The 25,724-nt window shown below is 50.6% G+C and overlaps 11 protein-coding genes across 11 annotated transcripts; 5 read left to right on the top strand and 6 right to left on the bottom strand.

Moving 5' to 3' along the window:
- Positions 1-213: 213 nt before the first annotated feature.
- Positions 214-1,357, bottom strand: Z518_06545 (uncharacterized protein; the record flags this gene model as incomplete). The annotated part of the gene is made up of 2 exons (XM_013414677.1): positions 214-738; positions 764-1,357. The coding sequence occupies 2 exons, from the start codon at positions 1,355-1,357 to the stop codon at positions 214-216; spliced, it is 1,119 nt and encodes a 372-aa protein (XP_013270131.1).
- A 669-nt stretch (positions 1,358-2,026) lies between these two features.
- Z518_06546 (uncharacterized protein) lies at positions 2,027-3,739 on the top strand (the record flags this gene model as incomplete). The annotated part of the gene is made up of 1 exon (XM_013414678.1): positions 2,027-3,739. One exon carries the CDS (start codon positions 2,027-2,029, stop codon positions 3,737-3,739), a length of 1,713 nt encoding a protein of 570 aa, XP_013270132.1.
- Positions 3,740-4,970: 1,231 nt separating this feature from the next.
- Positions 4,971-5,834, top strand: Z518_06547 (uncharacterized protein; the record flags this gene model as incomplete). Its single annotated transcript, XM_013414679.1, has 1 exon — positions 4,971-5,834. The coding sequence occupies one exon, from the start codon at positions 4,971-4,973 to the stop codon at positions 5,832-5,834; it is 864 nt and encodes a 287-aa protein (XP_013270133.1).
- A 1,055-nt stretch (positions 5,835-6,889) lies between these two features.
- Positions 6,890-7,754, top strand: Z518_06548 (uncharacterized protein; the record flags this gene model as incomplete). The annotated part of the gene is made up of 3 exons (XM_013414680.1): positions 6,890-6,991; positions 7,051-7,186; positions 7,354-7,754. The coding sequence occupies 3 exons, from the start codon at positions 6,890-6,892 to the stop codon at positions 7,752-7,754; spliced, it is 639 nt and encodes a 212-aa protein (XP_013270134.1).
- A 512-nt stretch (positions 7,755-8,266) lies between these two features.
- Positions 8,267-9,340, bottom strand: Z518_06549 (uncharacterized protein; the record flags this gene model as incomplete). The annotated part of the gene is made up of 1 exon (XM_013414681.1): positions 8,267-9,340. One exon carries the CDS (start codon positions 9,338-9,340, stop codon positions 8,267-8,269), a length of 1,074 nt encoding a protein of 357 aa, XP_013270135.1.
- Positions 9,341-10,584: 1,244 nt separating this feature from the next.
- Z518_06550 (uncharacterized protein) lies at positions 10,585-11,745 on the bottom strand (the record flags this gene model as incomplete). The annotated part of the gene is made up of 6 exons (XM_013414682.1): positions 10,585-10,618; positions 10,671-10,837; positions 10,884-10,934; positions 10,994-11,195; positions 11,245-11,585; positions 11,713-11,745. The coding sequence occupies 6 exons, from the start codon at positions 11,743-11,745 to the stop codon at positions 10,585-10,587; spliced, it is 828 nt and encodes a 275-aa protein (XP_013270136.1).
- A 748-nt stretch (positions 11,746-12,493) lies between these two features.
- Z518_06551 (uncharacterized protein) lies at positions 12,494-13,973 on the top strand (the record flags this gene model as incomplete). Its single annotated transcript, XM_013414683.1, has 2 exons — positions 12,494-12,712; positions 12,789-13,973. 2 exons carry the CDS (start codon positions 12,494-12,496, stop codon positions 13,971-13,973), a joined length of 1,404 nt encoding a protein of 467 aa, XP_013270137.1.
- A 1,355-nt stretch (positions 13,974-15,328) lies between these two features.
- Z518_06552 (uncharacterized protein) lies at positions 15,329-15,901 on the bottom strand (the record flags this gene model as incomplete). Its single annotated transcript, XM_013414684.1, has 1 exon — positions 15,329-15,901. The coding sequence occupies one exon, from the start codon at positions 15,899-15,901 to the stop codon at positions 15,329-15,331; it is 573 nt and encodes a 190-aa protein (XP_013270138.1).
- Positions 15,902-16,159: 258 nt separating this feature from the next.
- On the bottom strand, positions 16,160-17,143 carry Z518_06553 (uncharacterized protein; the record flags this gene model as incomplete). Its single annotated transcript, XM_013414685.1, has 1 exon — positions 16,160-17,143. The coding sequence occupies one exon, from the start codon at positions 17,141-17,143 to the stop codon at positions 16,160-16,162; it is 984 nt and encodes a 327-aa protein (XP_013270139.1).
- Positions 17,144-18,225: 1,082 nt separating this feature from the next.
- On the top strand, positions 18,226-19,170 carry Z518_06554 (uncharacterized protein; the record flags this gene model as incomplete). Its single annotated transcript, XM_013414686.1, has 2 exons — positions 18,226-18,565; positions 18,623-19,170. The coding sequence occupies 2 exons, from the start codon at positions 18,226-18,228 to the stop codon at positions 19,168-19,170; spliced, it is 888 nt and encodes a 295-aa protein (XP_013270140.1).
- Positions 19,171-22,887: 3,717 nt separating this feature from the next.
- Positions 22,888-25,073, bottom strand: Z518_06555 (uncharacterized protein; the record flags this gene model as incomplete). The annotated part of the gene is made up of 2 exons (XM_013414687.1): positions 22,888-24,223; positions 24,274-25,073. The coding sequence occupies 2 exons, from the start codon at positions 25,071-25,073 to the stop codon at positions 22,888-22,890; spliced, it is 2,136 nt and encodes a 711-aa protein (XP_013270141.1).
- Positions 25,074-25,724: the final 651 nt, after the last annotated feature.

Below are 25,724 nucleotides of genomic sequence, written 5' to 3' on the forward strand. Positions count from 1 at the left end.
GTAGGCATCGCGATCTGTTTCCCCTATTGCCCCATATAAGACCAGCAGATTGCGCGCCTCACCCACCAACACATCCCACTTTTGTGGGAGTAGTGGTTCAATGCCTTGTCTACCATACCTGCGTATACTAGCAACCCAGTCCACGTCCTAGGCATTGGCTTGGTTCAGAAGGGTAGTGCAGGCTAGGCTCTTGGCTTTTAACTCTCCAAGAAACTATAGCATATCAGGAGGCACTCTTCTCCAGTCGGTGGTGATATCGAACTCGGAGGGTATAGACGCCTTCCACATCTCAAGAGCGTGAGCTACGCTTTGCCGTGCTCGGGAACGCTCTTCTGCACTGCGTTTCCGAGATCGGGTTGAATATACATAATCGTATACACCGCCCTCGATAGCAGCCAACTGGATGCGAGCCACGAGGTAGTTCATTTTGCTGATTCCGTCGGTGGTGATGATACAACCGGCAGTGTCGTCGGTTCTGTTGATTCCACTCCTTTCCTCGTCATGTTGGACCTCTATTGGCCAAGGTAAGTCAAGGTTGACATCATCATCAACCTGAATCGATGGCTGTTTTGAGCGCATACTGAGGTCTTTGTCGAGGATATACGCCAACCAAAATACGTAAGCGCGCTGTTTCGCATGAATGGGATCCAGATGCGCCGAGTGAATGCAATCGTGCAGGCCGATTGCGTGTGCGAGACGTATTGTTGTGGCAATCAAGATCAGCGCGGGCTGAATGTCCTGCGAGGCTTGAAGCAGCATCAACCATGCCCACCAAGACCTGGATGTTGAGCAGGTGGATATCACCTAGGGCCACTCTCGACAGCACCGATTCTGCTCTGCTAAGACATGCAGCTGCAGATGGAAGATCATGACCAGCCGTATGATTGTGTCGCTGTGCGAGAGCCAGCACAACATTTATGGCAGCCCACACTACTGAATCTCGGTGTCGGGGTCTAAGATTGTAATAATCGTGGACCAACTGCAGGAGAGTCTCGGCATGAAACAGCGGTAATACTGAGTTGAAGCCGCGGAGGTACACTTGTATGACAGACAGGACCTGTTGCAGAGGAGGCAAGGCCATCGATCCCGGGGAAGACTCCTCGTGTTCGCTGCTGGAGATCGTTGATGGCGCCGCCGTGGTGACTGCTGTCGTCTCCTGGTGTAAGAGTGGAACCTGAGCTTCATTGTCCCTTTCAGCGACGTCTAAACGCTCGACCACCTGCTGGACCAGCATTTCGAGTCGTACCAAACGGTCTTGCGTATTGCTGCTACCATCTTCGGCCTTTGCATGCTTCCGTCGTCGCTTTGGTGCAGGCGTGCGGCTGGGTGCTGCATAGGTACAATCTATCTCGTACATAATGCAGTGTGAACAGCGAGTCTTTCGTCCATCGCACCTCATCCTGCGCCGGTAACACAAGTCGCAGGACTTTTCGGCGTTAGTAACCGATCTCTTTCGCGACGACGTAGGAATCGCGATTGTACCTTCCTGGTCGTCTTTGAATCTTCCATCGTTGTTTTTATGATGTGGATCGAGCTTCACGAAGATGAGTACAAGCCTCTCATTCATTGTACCGCAGACTGTATTGCCCTCAAACTCGTCGACTGAGCCAACGGCGTTTTGGAGCCTCCGTGGAGCCAGGGCTTCATCGCTCGATGACAAATTTGAGGTCGGACGACCCACTAGCTTGACGGGCTAAATCAAACTCATCAGGTCCGACAATCGCTCTGGTGCTAGTCGTGAAGCCTCCGCGGAGGCGAGCCGGAGAGACAATCTACAGGTCCTTTACCATTCTACGTGGCCTTGGCATCAAGTCTGACTATACTCCAGCCAACCTTTGACTTCTATGGGATCCACATGTTCTGATGTAGAATACCACTAACGCCCCAATCAGGTTTATGCATCGGATCACAACATACCCATTTGTAAGGTCCGGGTCGGAGGTATTCGTCGTGGTATAAAGATGTCGAGGTCGTATGCCATTCCATCTAACCTGATGTCTATCTGCGCTCACCGTCCGCAAAAACCATGTCTTTTCAGAGTACCGTTCCGTCCCAGCAGCCAGAGCGCCCTGGTGCTGATCCATTAGCCGAACCTGAGAAGAAGAATCTTGGCGACGACAGGGTAAAGGCCACGGATGACCCTGCCAACGAATATAACACTGACCGCCAGCTGAAGGCCGAGGGTCGGCAGATCCGCGGTATTCGCTGGCTGATCGTCTGCGTCGCTCTATACGTCAGCTGCATTCTCTATGGTCTCGACACCACTATCGCGGCAGATGTACAGGGCTCCGTCATTGAACGGTTCGGTCACGCTCAACAACTGGCGTGGGTTGGAGCGGGATTTCCTCTCGGTTCGGTGTGCGTCATCCTCCCTTTTGGAACTCTTTACAACACTTTCAATATCAAATGGGTCTTTTTCATCACCATGGTCCTTTTCGAGATCGGCTCGGCTCTTTGTGGGGCCGCTCCAACCATGAATACCTTGATCGTCGGCCGCGTTGTCGCCGGAATGGGAGGTAGCGGCATCTACCTTGGCACCTTGAATTACTTCTTGGCCATGACGGTGTCAGAGGAACGCAGCTTGTACATGGCGCTTATTGGAAGCTGCTGGGGCGTCGGTGCCATCCTCGGTCCTGTCGTTGGCGGAGCATTTGCAACATCCTCAGCCACCTGGCGCTGGGCATTCTACATCAATCTTGTCATCTTTGCCGTTTCGGCTCCCGCATACGTCTTCTGCCTTCCCTCGATTCATCCTTCCAGAAGCGTTAGTGTGCGGGAACGGATCATCTCTCTTGACTTTGTTGGCTTCATCCTTGGTGCTGGCGTCTGGGTAACCTTTCTCTTGGCGCTGTCGATGGCTGGTGGCCAGTGGGAATGGAATGACGGAAGTACCGTGGCCACATTTGTGGTTTTTGGAGTCACCTTGGTCGCATATGTCCTTCAGCAGCGCTTTGCTCTCTTCACCACCAAAGCTCGCCGTGCATTTCCGGTGCATTTGCTGCGCGAACGCACCCAAGTTCTCCTCTATATCGAGACCGCAGCCGGTATCACGACACTCTATGTTGCAATGTTTTTCATACCCGTTTATTTCCAGTTCACGAACGGCGACAGTGCCCTAAATGCAGCTGTGCGCTTGCTCCCTTTTGTTATCGTCGCCATTTCGGTGAACCTGGCATCTGGATACTTTCTCAACGCCATCAAGGTGTACATGCTGGTCTACATCATTAGCGGCATCTTCTTGACGGTCGGCGGCGCCCTCCTGACCGTTTATCTGGATCCGCAAACGTCAACCGGAACCCTTTATGGTTTGTGTGTGGTTACAGCCGTTGGTAGTGGCCTGGCCATGTTGACCGGCTATTCGATCGCATCGCTTACCACGAAACCGGAGTACGCTGGGGATGCGCTGAGCATGCAGAACGTTTCGCAACTCGGAGGTCAGGTAATCGCACTCGCGATTGCAGGCCAGATCTTCCAGTCGACGGCAAAGAGAAACTTGCGATCTGTACTATCAGGCCAGGACTTTTCGGAGCAAGATATCGAGAGCGCCGTCACGGGCATCCAGAGTAAGGTGCTGGAGCAAGTGCATGGAACTTTGCGCGAGGAGGTCGTCTTGGCTCTCGTCAAGGCGATGCAGAAAGTGTTCGTGCTCATTCCTGTGGCAGGAGCCGTCATGCTTCTGGCGGCGTTGTGTATGAAGCGAGAAAAGCTTCTCAGGGTAGCTGCTGTAGGTGCTGCGTAGTGTTGAAATACGCGACCCACATTATGTCTTCGGCATGCGTCATGAGCGAGTGTGAAATTTATCAATACTGCGATAACCATCTCGACGTTGGCGTGGAACTTCGATGATGATCGGCTTCTCTTCACATATGCTTATCCTGGCCACGTCTGTCTTGCATGCATAGGGCCGGACTCAATAGAAACCTGCTACCACAACAGTTGGGCTCTGGACAGCTCTTCGATCTTGCGTTATGCGACGGTTAAGTCCTCCGGACTCACGATCGAGCTGAATGCAGAAACGCCCGAGAAGCCCGCAGACTAGTACTCACCCAGCTTGCTGTTGGCCTTGAGCACGTCAAAATTGGCGGAACCATGGTTGTTCTCCTGCACAAAGTCGAGGCTATCTAGACGGTCTCCTTATTGCACACATTCACCAAGTTCTCTCCAGCCGCGCTCTTCAAGCCAATAAGGCAACATGCTAAGCGCTCATCGTTCTACATGATTGCCACAAGCACTCAAAGCCAACGCGTACTATCTTCGTAGTCCGGCCGATAAGGGCTATCCTGGGAGTCCAATAAACTAACGACCGCGGCAAACGAATTTTTTCGGCCGGGTATCTTTTCTTGTGTTATGGTTCGCGTTACGCGTGATCGTCATGCTGGACAGCCGAGCTCGAGCGTCGTCGCTAAGCGTAGGTAATTAGAGGACTAGGAGACATTATAAAGAGAGGAGACTCCCCTTGATGACCACGAAGAGAGTGTTATAGGAGGCCGCGGGAGCATTAAACGTAAAGAAAAGTAATTGACATTACGGTGGAAAAACGCAGGACTTCAACTACGACTGGGGCGTAGGCCAAAAGCGGCGCCCAGGGCAGCCGGTTTCGGCGGCCATTTCTCCGTAATCTACCCCGTCATGACGTCAAAGCTGCGTGACCTGATGAACAGCTCGAACGGAGCCGGATTCCAACCACTTATTATTTCGTACAATACTACCCTAGTAGATACGATGACGGCTTCAAGGCCGGGAAACGTGAGGAGGGATCTTGGTGGGAGCAAAAAGCGAACATCCTACGCTTGCGATCGTTGTAAGCTAAAGAAATCGAAGGTTCGGTGCCTTTCCCCTTGGACTATGAATGTCAAACCTGACGAAGAGAAGTGCGATGGCAAAGGTACAATGCAAAACATGTATCGACGCGGACAGCCCTTGCACATACGCCACGAGAAGGGAGCGAGATGTGAAACGACAGTGGGTCGATGGCGGATGTAGATTACGTCTCTCCTGTTCTAACGTCTCAAATCAAGTATTCTCAGATGCGTGAGGCAATTGACAAAACCTTGCAACAATTATATTGGGCTTGTCGCCGCAAAGAAGACTTTCCTGGTCGTCCTCCTGACCTGGAAAAGAGCACTGTTACCACCAACGATATCCTCGAAGCCTTGGGCCTCATCGGATCTGAGATGAACGGGTTGAACCCGGAGGAATCCTCAAACATGGCTAAACGTACCCTCACTTCTCCTACCGGTGTGGATTCTCTACATACACAGCTCACTGAAACAACGGTACCGCTTCCATCTCCAAATGACCCGGAGCGTGGCAAAACGTCGCCTATATTGCTACCACGACTGGCAATGAAGGGACAGCAGCCCCACATGTCAAGTGATGCTACTTTGCCACAATTAGACCCTCTCCCTTGTACGACGCTAGAAGGGAGAATTGAGACGGTCTCGAAAGATGAACTATCCAGAAGAGCGTCCGAAACATACCTCGAACTCAACTCACAGCTCCATGTTCCTACCTCTACCTTTGAGCCAACTCGTGGCCCGTCACAAAGTACTATTTTTCTGAGCGCTCACCCATCCCACAACACGACATCTTGGATAGCGCCCGTTAATCACATTGAGTTAGATCCTTCCGGCCACAATCTTGGAACTAGTACAGTCGACCGTGTACGCTTCAATGCTCAGCCAACTTTGGTTAGCATCTCCTCCGAGCCGGGTATTGAAATGCATAATTCGCCAAGATGTCCTCCTACAATAATTGGAGATGGTTTCTTACCTCCGTGGGCGGGTTCTTTGGAACCTGCATACCAGGCTTCACAAATTGGACGTCAGAACTAAGAGCATTATATTTAGTATGTAGAATATTGGGCGCTTGAACCTTTTGAGATTGTGTTTTTGCATACTGACGCTAGCGCGAGTCTCAATTATAGTCCAGAGATCCTGTGAGGACTCCCACGCACATAGGGTCCACCATTATATCTGCTAACGTAATTTGACGGCCGATAGACCAGTTGGTTTGAATGTGATCCCAAGCGGTACCGCAGCCGAGATGCCCGATGCTTCAAAGACAGCTACTTCAACTTTCGTCAATACAGACCATAACTCTGCCAAACCGGTGCTGTATGTTTCATTTCCGCCTGGGCTTTCCAGTGTTCACGTGGTATGATAATACCGTGAGACAGAGCTGCTACTTGGTCATGCAAACATTAATAAATAAACTATTACCAATTAAGTATAGGCATATCCACTGATAGGATTAGCTTTCCGTGGGCGAAAGTCGCAATGTGTGCCCCAGGGGGAGGGCGGTTTCGGGAATGACTATGCCATCTCCATTCTTATTCATGTCCAGATTTCTACCTCCGTTCCTTCGAAATTCGAAGTGAGACCTGAACTCTCCACTGAAAGTCGGCGCAGAAACTGTCAAATCATGCATGAGGCCGTCCTATACACATCTTTTCCTCCCTCTGTCCTTACGTCTGGATGACACCATTGCGATGATTCAAGAATATTAGCTTTCCTCTCCCTTGAGAGAGACTCGACGGGCCTCGAATATACACAACGTGTGGAGATCAATCACTGATTGTGGCGTCGATCCATGCATTCCATGCTTTGATGAATCCTAGGGTGCTGTCCAGACCCACATTCCATCTCACCAGCATTGCAGAGCACGGTTTCCCATAGAGATGTTTATAAGCGATGTTATTTTGATGACTATCTATGCCATATATTCATTCTTTGTGCTTGCATTCCCTTTCCTTTTGTTTGCTGATATGAATTTTCTTTATGCCGCTCAAGTCGAACCTCCCTCGCAGTTTTGAAGGATTGGGTACTCATCATTTCCTAAAGACACTCGGTAGCATTCTTTCACTACTTCCTCCATCAGATTTTCAAAAATGCATCACAAAGGTTTCGCGCTGTCTTTTCTCCTCTCGACTCTCGCTCTTGCCAGGCTTCAAGTGGATGCCGGAGGACTAAGTGGTTTTCCAGTTTGTGCGGTGAGTGCTCGATCAAGCTAGGCAAAGAAGATCAGCTCTTGTCTAACATATCTCCAAAGCAAGATATCACGGCCGCTTCTTTGAACTCTTCTGGATGCCCCTTGACCGACATAGCCTGCATCTGCGGCTCCGCGGCTTTCATCAAGGCAATCACCAACACCATCGTACAATCATGCTCTGCCTCTGATGTTCAAGGTGCGTTTGACCGGCGTGGTCAGAAGACGGTTCCACGTCTCCCGGCTCCGACTCCCAGGCTTCCTGAGGCGGAGTCAATTCCGGAGTCGTCTCCTGACAATGCCACGTTTGACTTCCTTTCTCACTTTCCTGCTTAGATGTGGACGGACAAAGCTAATATCCTACAGCCGCCATCGCATTCGGACAAGCAATCTGTGGTCCATCTCTCGGTGCCGCCCTGCCATCTACTAGCTCCACTCCAGAATCCAGCCCAGCGCCTGTAGGCCCTACGAACAACTCGTACGGTGCCACGACCACCACTGTGCCAGGAACATTGACCTCGATGACCAGTGTTCCAGCTGACGGGAGCATGAGCGCATGCATGAGGACGTCTGTCTCCACCACTCCCGACACACACTATCAGTCTGGCATGATAGCCACAACTTACACCACCACCACCATGATGACGACCACGAGCGGAACGGATTCCCATCTGGCTACGTTCACTGGTGCCGCGTTCAATGCAAAGGCCGGACAGGACATCATGGCTGCTGCTCTTGGTGTTGCTGGCGCTGTCGCTTTGTTGTAGACTGTTCAAGGGAGAATACGCGTTGGTGGCACTGCAGGGATTATGAAATCGGAACGAGGGATCATTTGAATATTAGAAGATAATTCATTGCCCGTGAATTTGGGAGGATGTTGGATAGTAGCAAACAAAGACGGACAGCTGAAGGAAGGGCAACCGGATATTGCTTGCATGACGTTTAGGATGAGATTGGCAACTAACATGGACCTACAAGTTCTCGCTGGTATGCCATAAATACCAAGATAATCAGCCTCGAACGAGTCAGGTATTGGGAAAGTATATCAGCATTCCTCTAGCTAACTGGCATCAAGGCCATCAGTCGTGTTCGTTGATTCGACCCATGCAAGCCTGCCATGCCCGATATTTCTAACGCGCTCTTCTAGTGTGAGCTGGCATTCAACAAGGCCCGAAGCAGATTGACCGATAACAATTTGCACATGTGCATCATTAGTTGACCACCGGTCCTGAAATACTGAACAGCGACATTGATCTCCTGGCCAGTCGACACGTTCTCCTCAACTCTTCGGTGCACAGCCTTTTTTCTTCTCCATTTCAACGTTCTCCGCCTCCTTTGCTTTCTCGGCCTCCCTGGCCGCGATAAAGGCTTTCATCGCCATGCATCCCATCGTCTCATCTTGAAGATCTTCCCAGAACATATCGAGCGAGTCTTCATCGACTCCACAAGCTCGAGCTAATAGCCTTGTTTCCGGAATGTTCAACGTCGGCTTTGATTCGAACACAGAACGTAGAAAAGATCGTGTTTCTTGTGTGAGACCGAGGTAATTTTGGCCACCAGTCTCGAGAATGGAGCCGTACCTGTTCTGAACTTGTTGCGCAATTCCTAGTCGGAAGACTGGGGAAGGACCATACTTGGTGACATAATGAAAAAGTCGGACGCGACATTCGTAGTCTTCAATGCTGAGGATTTGATTGAGTGTCCCGAGGAGTCCTCGAGGCCACATGAGATTTCCTGGCCATGCGAAAATCGTTGCCAGAGGATCCCAGGGAAGAGTCGTGACATAAGAGATCGAATCCGGATCGATGATGCGTAATGGACGAAAGATGGACTGGGGGTTGGGTTGAAGTGATCCATTGACAATTCCAGCATCGGAGTCAATTTTGTCGACACAGTCGCATTTATCATCATCTGCAGTGTAGTTGACCATCCACATTGAGCCGTAATGAGCTGGGATTCTCCTATCTGACATCCGTCCTTGCAAAACAATTTCCTCTTTCGAGTCTTCGAAGATTAGTTTTCCCCCCTGGTCGCCGAGACGGAAGAACTTCTCGATTCCAACTGTGAGACGCGCCATGGAACCATATGACATGTAGTCCCTGAACAGATTTCTCGTGTCGGCTATGAGTTGCAACTGAGTGGCTCTTGGTTGCCCTGTAATGACAGTTTGGGCTTCGAGGGTGAGACCAAGGAGTTGAGATTCTAAATCTTCACAAAGTTCGGTTTGTGGATCGACTGGCTCGTCGGTCTCGGAAGAAGAGGTGGATGATTCGGAGTCGTCAGAGTCACTTGTATCATCTTCAAACACCACGCTGTGGTGGTCCATATTGCTAGGATCTGCCTGGGAGCTCATTTTTCATGGGGGACTTGGATCAACGTAGCGGTTGACTTCGCGCAATGAACTTGAAGGATGAAGCCTTGCCTCGTTGAATGATGTTTGAAGGTCCATCCCAGATCCTAGGAAAGTTCACATTGAATTTGCACCGGCAAGATCAATAGCAAGACAAAACCAGGGCTCAATAAAACCGAATTGGGCATGAATAGAGGGTGTTGCAGTATTCAATTGTCACTCCATTCAACCTGTTTGGTGAATTGTACCCGGTAATTGTGACCACCACAATCTCTGAGTTAGCAGCATAAGGGGTCTTTGAAGCACATCGTACACTTTCTTCATGAAGTCGGTGACATTTATTTTCATTTGGATGTCCTCTGTGATCCTTTCATAAGGTCAAGGCTGCGCGAAATGACATGGAGGAATCGAACGAATGGTCCACGGTATAAATTGCGTCTCCGCTCAAATGAGTCGCTCTTGTACACCTGCACTTTGTGGTCCCGCTTCCGCTCCCTTCCCAATATCGTCTTTCGTTTCTTCAGATACTCCGCGAAGAAGTCATTGAGAAGTGTTCTCCATGAAAATGAGCAGCTTCACATCCATTTCACCCTCCCCCCCGGACAAATCCCGCTGTTCAGCCTGGCCACTCAATTTTCCGAGCCCTTGTATCCCGTACCGTCTGGTGATTCTCTTCTTTCCATCATGTATCCGCCGTTGTTTTGGTCGCTTGTGGCCGGTCTATCTGCCTCGCTTTGCGTTGAACCATATGAGGTGGACTCCTCAATACCAGCACCATTACTCTGCATGAGCTTCTGTCGGACTCACCGCTTTATGCCATATGGTCTCCCACATAGGGTAAAGATGAAAGTCCTGAAGCAGTTGAAAATTTGGATATCAGAAGATAACAGGATGTTACGTTCAAGCCCGATCAGAGGTGTCCCTGGTATTCAAAGAACCAAAAACTTGCCTAACAGGCGTTGGTGGCTCAGGGGCCCTTGAGCCTCCGATTATGGCCTACTACTGATCCCCTTGTAGCTCGTGGTTGGGCTCTCGTTTATTCGGAAGCTCCCAGTTCCGCAACCTATGTTCCTATGGTGAACTCCTTGACAAAGCCCGACTTCCTCGCCGTTGCACCAATTAGGGGCTCTATATGCTTGATGCTTCAGGTTATGACGTTGAGACGGGGTACGTCAGGCCGCTTTCATCACGACATTGACGTACTCCAGAACGCATCTGAACTGAATTCTGCTTGCGGTTTTCTCCTTTCAAACTTCCGACTTCTGTCCCCAAACAGTATACCTTTCAGCATCAGTATGATTCTTGCCCTCTAACTCTCTATGGCTCAGCCTACATGTCGTATATGCTGTGGATAGCCGGATTCTGGAAGTCATTTCTAACTTCCATCAGAAGAATGTCAAGGACTTCTCTCCTCCATCCAAGAAAGTCGCAGAAGAGCCTCACGTTGAGGCCAGTTAAGCCTTCGTGAAGCTGTATAAAGTTGAGAAGTCCGATTCGTTTCTGTGCCGAGGTAAGCCAGTTCTCAAAGATGCGTAGACTGACTCACCAACTTCTTGTCCTTGGGCCAAGGCCCGACTGGTATCGGATCACGGACGACCTGGTCGAATCAACGTCGGCAGTGAGAAATGAATAATGGTTTCCTGGTAATGTGCTGACCTGCAAATTGACAAAACCTGCATCCCTCATCCAGCCCTCCAACTTTTTCCCCGGTCTTAAGGTCCTGCCAAAATCTTCCATGCCTCGAGTGGCAATTTCGATCCAACGCACAATAGCATGGTCTTCTGTCAGAGTGCCGTCTTGGCTGTAATACTCAATGTCAAGATCTGCGAACTCGGCCCATGCTCCTGGTTTAAGGTTCCTGCAGCAAAGGTGAGGCCAGCCATCCGCGCGTGAATTGAGATGCATACTCGAAGCTTCGTTGGATTAGCCGAGGCCAATCTTTAATGGCTCCTGCCATGTATCTGCAGTAGATGAAATCGAAAGGCGCACTGAAGGTCCACTCGTCCTCTATATCGGCAATTTCGAATCTCGTGTTCGGAGGAATCCATATTGGGGCGGAAGCGCTGATATCAATACCGATAATTTCAGCCTGGGGATACCTGTCACCCATGGCGATGGACCAGGATCCTGTCCCGGCACCAATGTCGAGAATTCTGTGCGCACCGTCGCCAATCGGAGCGCGGTGCAGCTTCCGATTGTTGATGAGGGAGAATATTTCATTCATCAAATCCAGTCGATCGAGCTCTTCCTATGCGACTGAATCCCCCATACACTCCACATCCGGCCGGGTTAGATCTCACCTCATCGTTCGGGCGGTGATACTCTAGCATTAGGTGAACGACTTTGCTCTAATACGCTTTGAAAGGAATCCTTACCTCCATCTTTGTAACCTTGATACTCCCTGCCATGAGCGTACACAGGCTTCAGCAAGCTAGATCGCAATGATGTAGTAGATACGTTCTCCCTGTTTCAGGGAATGATCATAATTAATGATCTGACCGAAGGAGAAGTTGGGGATCGGATGTGGAAGGATCGCACAAAGCAGAGCGTGAGGACACCGACGGGTTGCGTATATCGTTGAGGACTCACACATCACCCACACCCTCATCTTCTTCAACATCGATGACAGGATTGATATTCACCACGTTCGCCGTCGAACCCACGGGCTCCGCCATGGCATAGTCTTTTGTGGTACCGCAATCGGTGATCGCGGACTGGGCAAATATCGATCAAAGTGGATCGTCAGGAGATTTGCAAAAGGCGCCAGTTTGGAGGCCGTCTAGCTCTAACGGAAACGATCAACGCACGATTAGCCCAAAGGACCATGTGCCGTATTTAAAGCTCTCTGGAGTCTTGCCGATAAGCATGCAGGGCAAACACATCGTCTCGGTGCCTGGATTCGTCCTCACCTGCAGCGCCTAGAAGGGCCTGCTGGATGGGGCGACGGATCGTTACGTTTCCCCGAAAGCTACTGTCAAAGGTGGATAGAACTCCATTGGCTCCCTTGTGTTGCCCTCCATACCGATTGGTAAGGCTCGTACAGCATAGTGTGTGGTCATCCAAAAGAACCCTGAGCATTCTTTCGTCGTTGCTTCTTTGCGAACATGGCACCTCGAATGGAGTGCTCGGCTAGCCACGTCACATCGTTCTGGCCAAATGGTCAAAAGCCTGACCAACATCCTCGTTCACTTAATAGCAGTCAAAAACTGTTTTGAACCAGCACGGCGTAGCACAGCTCTGCGCGCGGCACAGTCGATCCCCCTGTTGACAGTGGAACAGAACTCCGCAGGACTGATGGCAGACGCATTGGACCTCGAGATTGTGATCATTGGGGCAGGTGCGACAGGGTTACTGCTCGCCCAGGGATTGAAACTCGTATGTGTGGTTCAGAAACAATCTCTGCTTGGTCAAGACCATGGGGTGCTCATGCTCATAACTATTCCACTCTTAGAATGGCATCAAAGCCACCGTCTACGAACGAGAAGAAGCATCCACATATCTCACGCGACCTCGAGAATGGGGAATGACCCTCCACTTTGGCCAAGAATACCTGTCCAAATGCATACCGCCGGAACTCATGTCTCGCCTGAATGAAGCATGCTGCGACTCATTCTATACTGGCAAACACACCTCCTGGCCAATGTTCGATGGCCGGACGGGCGAGAAATTCTTCGACATGCAAGGTTTCAATCCTCTACGGGTCTCTCGCCGCAAGCTTCGCGCTCTCCTTAGCGAAGGCATAGACGTCCACTTTGGCAAGAAAGTCGTGTCAGTATCGCGCTCGAGCAGTTCCGCGACTGCCACTTTCGCCGACGGTAGCACCGCCACCGGTGCTCTTATCATTGGCTGCGACGGCGTCCATTCCTCCGTCCGCGAAGCCCTTGTCGGGAGAGACCTTGCCGTCAACTCACCCATCGACATCCAAATGTTCAACGCCTGCTGGACGCTTCCCGCCGATGTTGCTCTCCTGCAACGCAAAGCCCATCCCATCTTCCGGATCGGCTACCACCCCATGGGCATGTCCTGGGTGACCGCAATTCAAGACGTACGCGACCCCAACGACCCAGCCACGTTCCTTTTCCAACAATGTCTCTCATGGCCCGGCAGACCACATGCCGAAGACTTTCCCGACCAAAAATCCAAAATTGATTTTATTAAGGAAAAGGCCCTAGCTTACGCTGAACCCTGGAAAAGCGCGGGTCTCAGTATCCCTTCCGACCTACCGCTCCAAGTCGACCCGGTCACAGTATGGAAGCCAGATATGGACTGGACCTCCTCCCCCCTCTGGCCGCACGCCACGCTGGCGGGAGACGCCGCACACAACATGCCTCCATTTCGTGGCCAAGGCTTGAACAATGCGTTCCAAGATGCTGAGAAAATTGTGTCGGAACTGTTCAATGTGACGGAAAAGAAGAAGTCGCTCGAGCAGGCGGTGAGAGCATATGAGGAGGAAATGAAGACGAGGAGTCTGAAGGAGATAGAGGTCAGTTTGATGCAGAGCAGGATGGTGCATAATTGGGAGACACTGATGATGGCGCCGATGATGAAGGCGGGAATGCATGCGTATAGAGAGGAGGTCAAGGACAATGTGGAGACGGCAAGCGGTGGCGAGGCGGTGATCGTGAATAGTGCTTGACGAATGGTTTGGAAATTGCAAATATCACGCCATCACCGTCGTCCCGCGCCTTTTTGAAGACAAGTTTCTGAGACCGTGGAAGGGCCCTCGAACAATGAGTCTGCTTGCGAAATTGCACAGGGGAATATTACCCTGTATACTTACAAAAGTGGGGGTGTATTTGCCGCCGTAAGCGACGTGGGTACTAGTGGCGTAGCCGCCCCTTTACAAGGATTGCATCAGTATGTGATAATTCTTCTAGGTGGACTAGGACTAGCGGGCTATTGAGCAAAGAATTGACCACGGTTACACAACTACAGTACACTACTCTTTCTAATTATTACCAGGGGTATCAACACCGCGCCAGACGTACCAGTTCGGACTACCTGGTCAGCTCAGAAGGGTCTCTCGATTAGTAACACGGCAGGTTTCTCAAAATCTTCCAAGAACTGTTTCCCGCCTGACCTATTGCTTTCATCGGCTGACAGATCGACCCAGTTGTTTCCGAGACTTTGATCATGCCGAATACCAAAATCCCCTTCCAGACAACGTCTTGTGATATCTGCGGAGATTCTTCCCATGCGTCCGTTCGAGTCCAATACATATTTTTTTCTTCAACTTTTCCGTAAATTTGTTCAGGTCATTTATATTGCAATCTTTGAAGATTTGTTGCACAGGGCACCACAGATCAAAGACTAATTTCCAATGGAATTATCCCCAAACTGTACGCATCATATTCTTTCCGGTAGCGCTACAGCCCTAAGGCTACGCCCCCGACGGAGTTCTGATTTTGCCGTGCCAGGTCAAAGCCACATACGTAGGGCACCGGCAGAGAGGTTGAGCCTGGTTGTTCCTCGAAAAGAAAGCACACTGCTGCGGCTCAGGTTCTTGTGTAGCCAGCGTACAGAAAAAAGTCGATACGCTAGAATGCGAGCGGCTCGGATGCGGTCACCAAAGGTCACGGTGGGTACCACGTCCGTGATCCGCAATGAGACGTTCCTGTAGTGATATGGGAGTTGTCACGGCACTGTCGACCGGATATGCGAAAGCAGTTCCATAACATTGGTTGTCGGCATCATGAAAATGTCCAAGGCAGCTTAAGAGACTGATATCAGGCAACTCCAATGACTACCGAAGTTGCATGGCAAGCATATAAATTCGAGTGTCATTAGCCGACCGTCGTTCCTTAGTGATACTCCGAAAGTAGCATCGCCATTCAATGACCACTGGAGCAGCTCCGTACGACAAATATTCCTGAGCTACGGACTTGGACGATTCCAGCTTCGAAAATCCGAATTCAGCCAGACCATAATAGAGCAAGACTTCTTGGCCATTTCGTGGTCTCTCTGAAGCAGCTGCGTGGCGCACTGCAGCTGTCAGAAACGTCCATTGCCTTCAGGTTGTTCGGATAGGCCATCTTCGAATGTCGTTGCTGCAATTGGAGCGGCCAAATGTGGTGACGTTATAGGCGTAATGCCGGCATGTCTCTCGTATGCATTCATCTTGCGATATGGAAGGGGTTCCTTCAATTCAACATTGTTCTTCCTGGGCATTTCTACTAGCTGCCTCAGCACTTTTTCATCAACAGCTACCCACCGCACTCTGTCAAAGGAGCTGAGCCTGAAGACAACTTTTGAGTTCGCGGAAGTGATAATCAGAGCGCTGTAATGCTCTAGATCCAGGCCTCGACGTAATTTCGCCAACCCACCGTCACGATCCGGAGTCATTATAGCTGTGTATCTCTCCAGCACGGGTTTTGCCGCGATCAGCCCGGCATTCATGTTCCCCACGGATCTTTGAACCTGAGAGATGATGAAGGCCTCCGGAGTTCGCACGGAAGCAGATTCGCCGTTCCTGCCGGTCGGAATACCGGCCTGTTCTCCTCTTGCAACACGATTTCTGTGAAGCCAATCTCGCGGACCCAGCAATAAAATCGTATTCGTTGCCATTGGAGATGAACAAGCAAGTCTTCAAGGTCACGTTCAGCGCTACATGCTGAAGAACATCGATATATCTTTGCATAAATCATCGAGAGGCGCAGTAATCTTGATATGCCTGCTTGCTTGGACGTTCCTGAATCTTGAAGGCCGGCCCAAAAAACATGACGTGATCTTGACCGTCATGATCGAAGTCTTGTAGGGGTATTTTCGAAACGTGCTTGTAAGAGGACAGCTGGGACAAATAGTGGCGAATTGTCTGCCTGTCCATTAGGAGGCATTATTGGCGGCTTGCGTCCTTTCGTCTAATCTGCTTTTCAAATCGGTTTCGTACCGCTCAATTCTCCTTTTCTCGGCGTCTTCGGCGATAGCTTTTTGTACTCCACTCAAACCAGCAATTTCTACCCTTGCTTTCTCTCTGCGATGAGTCTCGTATGCGGCGACGACTTTGAGCGCTGCATAAAAGTCGCCATCAGGGGTCGAAGGTGGCGGAAGGTTCTGCAAGGTGGGCTTTGCAGACGAAGCGTCAGTCTTGGTCGTTGCACGACGACCCGTCCTGAATATGCTCAAGAGATTGGCTGATGGCTCGGATAGATATGCAGCCACATTTAGGTTGTAAAGCATGGGTTGCCCTAATGAATCAGAAAAGGAGGCTTGATTCCTCGTAAAGGCGCCAATCTTGTCCAGAATGTGACGACTAAGGAAGATATCAGCGGTCAATCCTTCCAGAATATAAAATCTCTCTGTTACGGTTTCTTTCGAGGCAGAATATGGAGAAAAAGAAGCTCGGAAGGAGGCGTCAATGTGGGCCTTTGACTTGTCGGCTAAGGTTATATCGAAGTTCTCTGTCCTCATCGAGCCAGCACCGGAGAGTTTGGAAACTGCTAAAGGAGATATCAAACTCAGGTCTGAGCCTGTGTCGGCACTGGCTTCGACCATCTTGTCGTCGACAAGGCATCTGAAGACGCGCGTGGGGCGCTGGCCTTTTCGAGACAAATGCGTGACACGGGGTGCAGAATCTTCATGGTTCGTACACGGAAGACGATCTAACTTGGACATTTGGATGGCAAGTTCTGCGCCAAAAATGACGGGTCTCTCAAGCTCCTCCAAAACTTGGAACTCTATGCTTCGAGGCGCTTTCCAGCAAGGCAGTTGGAATTTCAGTGTAACTTGGCCCATTGACCTGATGACCTTGCCGTTTGCCATGCAGTATTCACGCGCTTTCTTCCAGTCCGCCTGATAATCCAGGAACATTACTTCAGTCATCGAAATGAAGTTGTCGTCGGCTCCTGTATCCAAGATGGCTGTGAAGGGTCTGCCGCTTCCGCGTAGTGAAGAAAATTCACCTCTTACAGCAACGGGGAAGCCTGAGCAAGGAGGGATATGCGACCTTATCTCGCCAACATCGTCAAGAAGATCATTCCCCAAAAGCAAGGGCCTTCCCAAGCTCCACGCAGCTCTTCCTTGAGCCAGTGTCCTTTAGGACATCGAGAGGTTGACCCTCGACAAGTAGGGAAACGGTATTTGGCTTTGGTAAGGTTCCGAAGCAAGGCTTCAGTCGGACTCCTATATGCGCCCTCGACACCCAAGAGGTGAGGACTGCAGCAAAGTCATAGAGAAACATCAATGCCGAAGTGATGGCATTGTCTTGAGTTGATCTTTGGTATATTTTGCTTCGGTCCCACTTCATAGACCTGGAGAGCCGATGCCGCGGTCCCGGCGAGTATGGTGCCGTGATGTATCTTGAACTCGATGGTTAAGTCTGCTACCGACATCAGAGGGTGAAGGTCCTACCTTGACACCACAGCACCGCCTTGCCGCCCGCCCACTTGACGTTTAGCAGCAGTCGAATCCATTGATAGCGGTACAATAGAACTTGTAACAGAAAGCAGGAGAACAAAGACGCGTACTGTGTAGATATAGACTGAAAAGCGGGGAAATGAGGCTGTGCAAGTGTCAAACTGGATGCAACTCGAGACTTATTGGATGCTCTGAGCTCTTCCAATGAGTGTGGGATAGAGTCCGTCTATATATCTATCTACGAGGTGTACGCTGGCGCTGTTGCCTGTCAGTGGGGTTGTGCGCCAGGAGGCGAGTGCTACAGAATGAGTTGGTTTGCCATGAACGATAGGCCACTATTTGTTCAACGGCAAAGCAGAAGCTGTGCGAACCACACAAGTTGCCTTCCGTAAACAAGGCAACACCGAAGATGCAAGCCTCGTGCTGGTTCAGATAAGTACTTCGCTCTTCGGGAAAACGTCTCCTTGCTTCCTGTCTGCAACTTGAGCCACGTACGAACACTTCGGATACTGTGCAGATAATGCGAATACAATGAAATGGCCGAGGACTGCGAGAATGGCGACTGCAAAGCCGACGCTGTGGGCTTCGCATCACTTGCTTCGGCCATGGTGAGATGCAAAGATCACAGCATGATGATATACAATCGCTTCGATCACTTGTCGACTAGAAATCTTCTCTACTTACAAAGCGAGCTTGCCGCACTTCAACGCCAACAAGATGACTTTGATCGGGAAGACTTCTTTGACGCTCAGACCGATACCAGGAACATTGCTCGCAGCTGGGAAGCTTTTGAGAGTGCAGCAAAGATTCAAGGGACCAGAGCAGCAAAAAGAATGGCGTTGGTCAGGAAGATAAGGAGCAAAATTAAGGAGTACAGTAAGTAATAAGCTTGATATGAAAATATCAGGGTCGAGCTTAGTCTAATCCGGCCAGAGGAGGCTGTTTTGCTCGATGCCGATGTGTTGGCACTCCGTCGTCCATCTAAACAGACATTTAGAGCTTTTGACCAGGTCTTCATGAATGCGAATGAAGGACGATTTCCTACGCTAGGAGGCAGCAGCAGCGCGCTTTACAATGACCGACATGACATCAGCGCGTTGGCTCGGCCGCTAGAAGAGGATCGACTAACAAGCTTTCTGCGAAAGCATTGTCTACTTCTCTTCCTGGAGAGATATCCTGACCGTGATTCTCGCCTTGTCTATGTCTCTACAAGACGCATCGCTGTTGTGGTTGGCCTTATCAATGTATTGCTTGCCGCGGCTTTCCTGTTCGGTGCGATCTACAACCTGTACTATGTGGATCAAGAGAAGATCAAATTGAGACTCATAGCTGGCTACACAACTGCCTTTGCATTGTGTATCAGTCTTGTCACCAACGCTAAGAGGTCTGAGATATTTGGAGCCTGTGCTGCATACGCGGCTGTGCTTGTGGTTTTCGTCAGTGGCAGCCTTGGAAGCGACTCGGCAAGTGGCCTTGGGTGAGCTTCAAGGAGTCACCCATCTCCGCACGGCTTTTTTTCAGCACTGAGTGCTACCAGTCTGACGGAGCCCTTAGGCGCGTTCCGCGCGTCCCGACCACGATTTTGCTTATTAAGATTTCCTGCTCGACGATATATAGGAGTGCGATGCACAGAGAAGTTTAGGCAGCAGCGGAGGGGCAGGATTTTGTCCGGTTCACAGTGGTTTGTCTAGAACAAATGCATAGCTGAGAGGCAGGTATAGCCGATCGCTAGGAGACCAGATTGCTCCCCCCCCTCCTTGTAGCTCAGTATGCTGCTCAGGGAGTGCTCAGTCATTCTGGTGCTGGCCTTGTCTAGTGAATAGGTCAATATTGTTTGGCCTTAGAACAAGTGCAAGGTTCTTACAACACGATATCACTGCTGGTGAACATGAAGATGAATACTTCGATTTGCTTGCCTTGATTACGACAGTCTCTCACTTGTATACACAAGAGGATGTACGTGAAATGCAGGGTCGCCGAGACAAAAGCAAACCCTTGGGTCGCGGAACCACCTCAGAGGTCTCGACTGTATACGCGGCATTCACGCGCCGAAGTGATATTGTTTCACACGAAACCAAGTAGGGAAAACGTGTGATTGCCATCAAATAACCCGAGTCTAACTTATTCCTCCCAAACTATCAACCCAACAGCCCATTAGCAATAAAAAGCCTAGTTTCCGAAATCAGAATCCTCAGTCGTTAAGGCATTCGAGAGCATTTAAGCATTGCCCCACTGCTGGGGATCCATTGGAACTACTACAAGAACGTATGGGATCTGTCAAGATGGCCTCATATATTCTTGCATCTCTGATCGGTAAGCACACAGGGATACTCCTAGCCATTGCTTCTGGTTGAGAAAGCGGATACCGATCTTCGAAAATTTCAGCATGAGCGAGTCAAACTGCTACAGAAATGTCCTAAATGTGGCATCAGATGAGACAATAACAATTGGCAGAAGCTCGTCGCTCCCGCTTTCTACAAACCATAGCTGCATGCAAAAGCCAGCGACTTCAGCCATTCATTCCTTGATAATGGCTGTAAACGCAGGCTTGTGGGAGGCACAGCTTTGTACGCTTCCCCATGCTGGGAAAACTTGGCCCCTACAGCGGAGCTTCCTCAAACTGATGTCTGTTTATTTGGCCTCATCTTTTGCGGCCTCATTCTGGGCACTGAGCTGAGTAGCTTACCTGACCTTGATCAAGGCCATCCTATCAAGGAAACTATCCAGGGGCTTAAGGATGGTGACGCCTTGAGCAGCCCTCACTACGCAAAAATCCTCGTGGAAGATCGAGACCGTCCAAAGCTTCACCTTGAAGAGTTTCCTTTAATCAAACCTATTCCGGATTCTACTTTGCAGCGTGATCCATGGAAGAGGGACTTGCGAAAAGTTGAAACTCCTCTCCGGAAGGTTAGTGCTGATTAAGTGTGTTGGTGTTGGACCTCAAAGGCTGACGAGGAAATAAACACACAAATTGACAAATGCGGAAAGCAGCGGGTACAAGAATAATTGGATTTGACCGCGGTTAGCACCGCAACCGAATGTTGAAGCCGGAGGATCTAATGATATCTAGTTATCTATACCATGTCGCGCCCTGCCGACGGTCAGCGAGGTAGTCATGGACCAAGTCGTCAGAGCTCCAACTTGCGGCAAACACACCAACTGCTACAGGGAGATATGCCATTTGCATGTAGCTATATGTTATGTTTGTGACTATGTCCCAGGTGAGACATTTGAGAATCCAGCAAGTTCTGGCAGTATGGCGCTGGAATATCTTCTCAAGGCTGCCCGCGCAGGAAATGACTGGGCAAGAGCGATCGTATGGCGCGTGTCTAGAGCAATGGGGCAAGATCTTTCCACAGACTGTCCTATCAGGGCCCGGCTCCTGGATACCGCGGTGAAGGGATCAAGAATCGAGTCATGCGAGGAGGAACTTAATCCGTTGTCCTTGTTCAACAAGCGTATCCAGCTTAGCACTGTGAGGGTTGGAACTAGATCAAAGTCGCCCAGAGAGACTGGACGGATGAAGCCTTCTAAAGTGAAACGCGAAGGTCTGGTTAGTCTTTAGCAAACGGACGGGAGGGATTCTCTTGCTCTCTGAGGCACTCAATTCCGTATTCTGGTGGTATGCCAATACATGTATCTGCTGTGTATTCTTACTAGATGTGGGCCTTACATTTGAGAGGGTGATGGCTCGGAAAGGAATCTTGCAAATGACGACAGGTGAAGTCCAAGACCGCTACGCATTGAAGATAGAAGGGATAATTCCGAAGGTCTTGACCAAGCAAATATGGAATGGTCAGTGAAATTGGCAAGAACTTGCAATTGGAATTGTCGAAGCACTTTCCTTCCCTCACCATACAAAAGGAGGGTGTTGACGTCGAAAATGCCCAAGACATTCTCTGAGCTTATACTTGTTCTTTGAGCAGCATGGCTGAACATACTCATTTTTGTCCCTATTTCTAACCAGCTTGTGTCAAAAAAGGAGACATGAAGAGGTGCCAAAACTTCCTGTAAAGTCCATCCACTTGTAAGCCATCTGCTGTTCAGAAATTGAGAAATCGGCCGTTTATGTGGTCGTTCATTCTGCACCGAGCATGGTCAGGCGGAGATGAAGATTTAATACCCGTGGCCACAATCTCGTTCACACATCTGAGATTGTCGACTTCCTTACTGATGATCTCCGTAAATGGTCATGACGTTTCCATTCTCAACTACTGTCGTCGGGGACCAAAAAGATGGTTAGAATATACCTGGCTTCAAAACCATGATCTTCTCAATACTCCCGAGCTCATGAAGATGGTCAGGCACTGGTCGGGCAACAAAGCGTGAAGAAGGCAGAACTCAAACGCATTCTTCTATCTCTCGAAGATGGAATTTTTGGACGGTCGCACTCCAAACCCTGGGTCCATTTTTTCGCTCTCACCCAACGCGAGTGTCGCAGAACGTTACCTCAGGAGACGAGCGTGCCATGTTAATCCGGCACACAAATCAAAAGCCGATCTCAGAATCGCCCGAATGTTTGAAGAAGGGTGTAGCCTGTCTGACGAAAGTTGGCTGCCATTTTGGTTCGAAAAGCGCAGTGGAGAAACATTCGCTTTAGCCATGGACTCTGATCATGTCCGGATCTGGTGTCATGGTGCCCGACGTGTCAGGTCGAAGCATCTCACAGGAATGGCCGATCCCATCTTTGTAACATTTGGAATTGATTTTGACCATTCCGAATTTGCTTGGGATTACTTCCAAGATCGGGTCTCCCACGAGCTAGATAGCACATCCCGACAAATGGTGACAATAAAAAAGACTGTCAAGCAAACACCATTCGCCATACATCGTCCACAGCCCCGTATAGTCATAAGCATTTAGTCCAAGAGGAAATAATGAATATGTACGGAGCCGAAACAAGCAGGATCTGCTCCTTCTTTCATTCCTTCCTGCTGCACACCATTTTGTGCCCCACGCCAATTACCATTGCAATCGGTATATCAATAAATTGATATTACCGTCCATACTGGATGTCCAGCTCCATTTTCCGAGCGATCTCTATATGCAGACACACACAAGCATACGTATATCTCTGACCAGTGACCCGTCTGTGGCCCAACGAAAGAAATAGGTAAAAAGGCATCTCCTTGCCAAGGATCAAGGAGGGCGAAGAAAAGAAACGAAATGAAAAACCCGATCTTTGCCGTCTTCGTCTTTCAAAACTTCTCGCTCGTCACCGCTCGTGAGACATTCACCAGCATCCAAGCCATCATCTGGACAAACATGGTCAACAGCCACACCAGCACTCGAAGAGCCATGACGAGGCCCGACAGCGCCGAGCGCGTGATGACAGGTAACTCTTGGCCCTTGCGGTCACCGGACTGATAGTGGCCAAGTTTCTCGAGGTCGAACTCGCGGAGGACGATTTTCTTCGTCTTTAATTTCTTCTTCTGGCCCGATTTCTTTTCCGAAACGGGGTCTCTTTCGTCGTCTTCGTCGGGTTCGGAGAATTGTTTCCGGAGCCCGAACCATGTTCGTGAACCCTTTTGCTTGGACGAGCTGCCGCCGCCTCGGATGTCCTTTTCGTGCGTCTGGCGCATGAGTCTGGCTTCTTCTTCGGCGTCTTCGCGCTCGGCGATCGTGGCGTAGAACACGCTACCGGCGTAGCTTTTGACGCTGCCGGGCCGGATGGATCTGGGGCCAGTTCCTAAGCGTGACGCCGGGGCTGGTCGGGGTTTCCAGATCTCCATGGATGCCATGACCGGGTTCGTCGTGGAGTCGGCGATGGCGACTGTCATGAGTGCGGAGACAATGCTGTCGATGCTGAAGAGTGACGGCATCAGTTCTAGGATGGCGTTTGCGTCGAGATGGAGTGTCTGGGCTGCGAGGTCTAGGGTTGCTAGTGGCGGGAATTCTGAGAACGATGGACCGGTGGTTTCCGTCTGAGGGAGTGTTGAGAGCCGGCGGATCCCAGTCCCGGCGGACGCCACGGGCGTCATTATTCCTGTGCGTCGCGAGGCGTTGGGGTCGATGACGTGGATAGTTGGGACCGGGCTATCGGTGGAAATGGTTATGTGAAGAACCGGTTTGCCGGTGAGGGAGCGGATGGTGGTAGGTGATGTTGGTACCGGGGATTTCATGGCGAAATCTCCTCCCATGGCGCCACGGCCGATGGCGGGGTGTTCGAGTTCGTAAAATCCCCCGCGGGCGTTGAAGCGTAAGTTGCACGCTTCCTGCTTCGCGGCGCGCCGGACAGCCTGCGCTTCGATTTCGTCGCGCTCTGTAGGTGCCAGATTATGTTCCCGGGCCAGTGCGGCGGACTGGTTGATGGCTAACATTGCGGCGAGTTTAGGGAAGATGAAAGCCACAAGGCCATCGTTGGGAGGTTGTCGTCGGGAGGGGGGTTCGATTGGGCAGAGCACCACGTCTTGCGTCAAGGTCGATTTTCGCGGGCAGGTCTTTGAAATGGCGATTTCGTTGGTGTCGTATGTTTGGAGGGTGTAGAACGGGAGTGACGGGTGAGAGCCAAAGACAAAGGTTGCTTCTTCTGTCCTATAAGCCATTAGAACCACGCCAGTCTTACGCCTTGAAAACGTCCATACCGCGCCATTTCGAGATCGAATGTTACGCTTGTACAGCCTGGTTCCGTCCCATGAGATGCCTCCCACAGCTTCTCGAGCTCTCGTTGGGTGGATATGCGAGGTCCAATGTTCACGCTCATAACATCTGAGGGAAAGTTCAGAACACTTGCCGGAGCAGTTCGTTGTGCAGCAACGGCGAAAGGCAAAGAGAGACTGCTTCGATAGTCTTCCCTAGCAGCGGGAACAACAGATGGGATCCCCGACAGCTGTGCCGGTAAAGGCCTTTGCGGCACATAGGTCTGCTGGGTTAACGGGACAGATGGGTCGTAGGTTGGGAACATGGAGCGTATAGGTACAATTGGCGAAGGGTCGACGGGGGATTTATTGTTCACCGTCACTGCGGCCGGTGCTTGGACGAGAGTGGTAGCAGATCCGGTTCCCAAGCAGAACGAGGGTTGAGGAGATGAGCTGACCCCCCCAGGTGACCGGTATAATGACGGAGTATATTTTATCGCGGCCGAGGTCGGGGCCGGTTGAGTTGGAGTCTTCCCATCGATTGGGGATGAGGTCGTCACTGCTCGACCGATCTCTTCAGGGGAAGGAGTAGGTTCTCGGTGGTCGTGGAGATGGTTTGGCACTTGAGGGAGGGGCGGTTCCGATTCCATCTTGATTACGATTGACTCTCCATTCGGTGAAAGAGTACTCTCTGGAGATGCTACCATGCTGATCCGATGCAAACTGGGAGTCTTCTTATGGGGATTTGGGATAGCGATTTTGGGGACGGTGGTGGGGAACAGGGAGAGGCACTGAGTGGTAGCCATGTTTTGGATGCTCGATCGCAGCGTTCCCAAATGCAAAAAATGAACGAGGGTCGAGGAAGCAGACCTGCTGCGGCGTGAGCGAATATGAAGAGGATAGCGGTCGGAGGGAAGGGGAGGAGATGCAACGCAAACAAAGAAACGACCACGAGGATCCAACACCTGCCAACAGTTAACCAGACAGAGGCAGACAGAAGAGAGAAGAACAAAAGGTCGAAAATGAGAGCAGGATGATAGAGAGAAAATGAATCATCACGACGACGAGGAGGAACCGGTTTTGGCAAGACAGCATATCCGGAGGCTCTCTCTCTCTCTCTCCCATGATAATAGTGGTCCAATCAGGGAGGATTGGGAAAAGGGCTGTCTTGGCCGGCGTCTAGCGACTCAAGATAGAAAGAAATGCAGGTTATCAAAGTCTATCACATCGTGAAAGGCGATATGGACGAGCACTGGCGAGATGAAGGCCAATTAAAGAGGGAGGAGAGGAAATTGTGGATACCGGGCGAGGAAATAGAGAGGAAAGATGAGAGGAAGCGAGAGGAGAAGGCTGACAGAGGTGGGAAGAAATTTGGCAGAAGCTTCAAACACGACCGGCGCGTAACGGAGTGTCTGATTGGCTGATCTATTTCGGGACATGGCCGGCCGGGGTATCAC

The sequence above is a fragment of the Rhinocladiella mackenziei genome (assembly GCF_000835555.1).
Source record: "Rhinocladiella mackenziei CBS 650.93 unplaced genomic scaffold supercont1.5, whole genome shotgun sequence".
In the NCBI taxonomy this organism is placed as follows: domain Eukaryota; kingdom Fungi; phylum Ascomycota; class Eurotiomycetes; order Chaetothyriales; family Herpotrichiellaceae; genus Rhinocladiella; species Rhinocladiella mackenziei.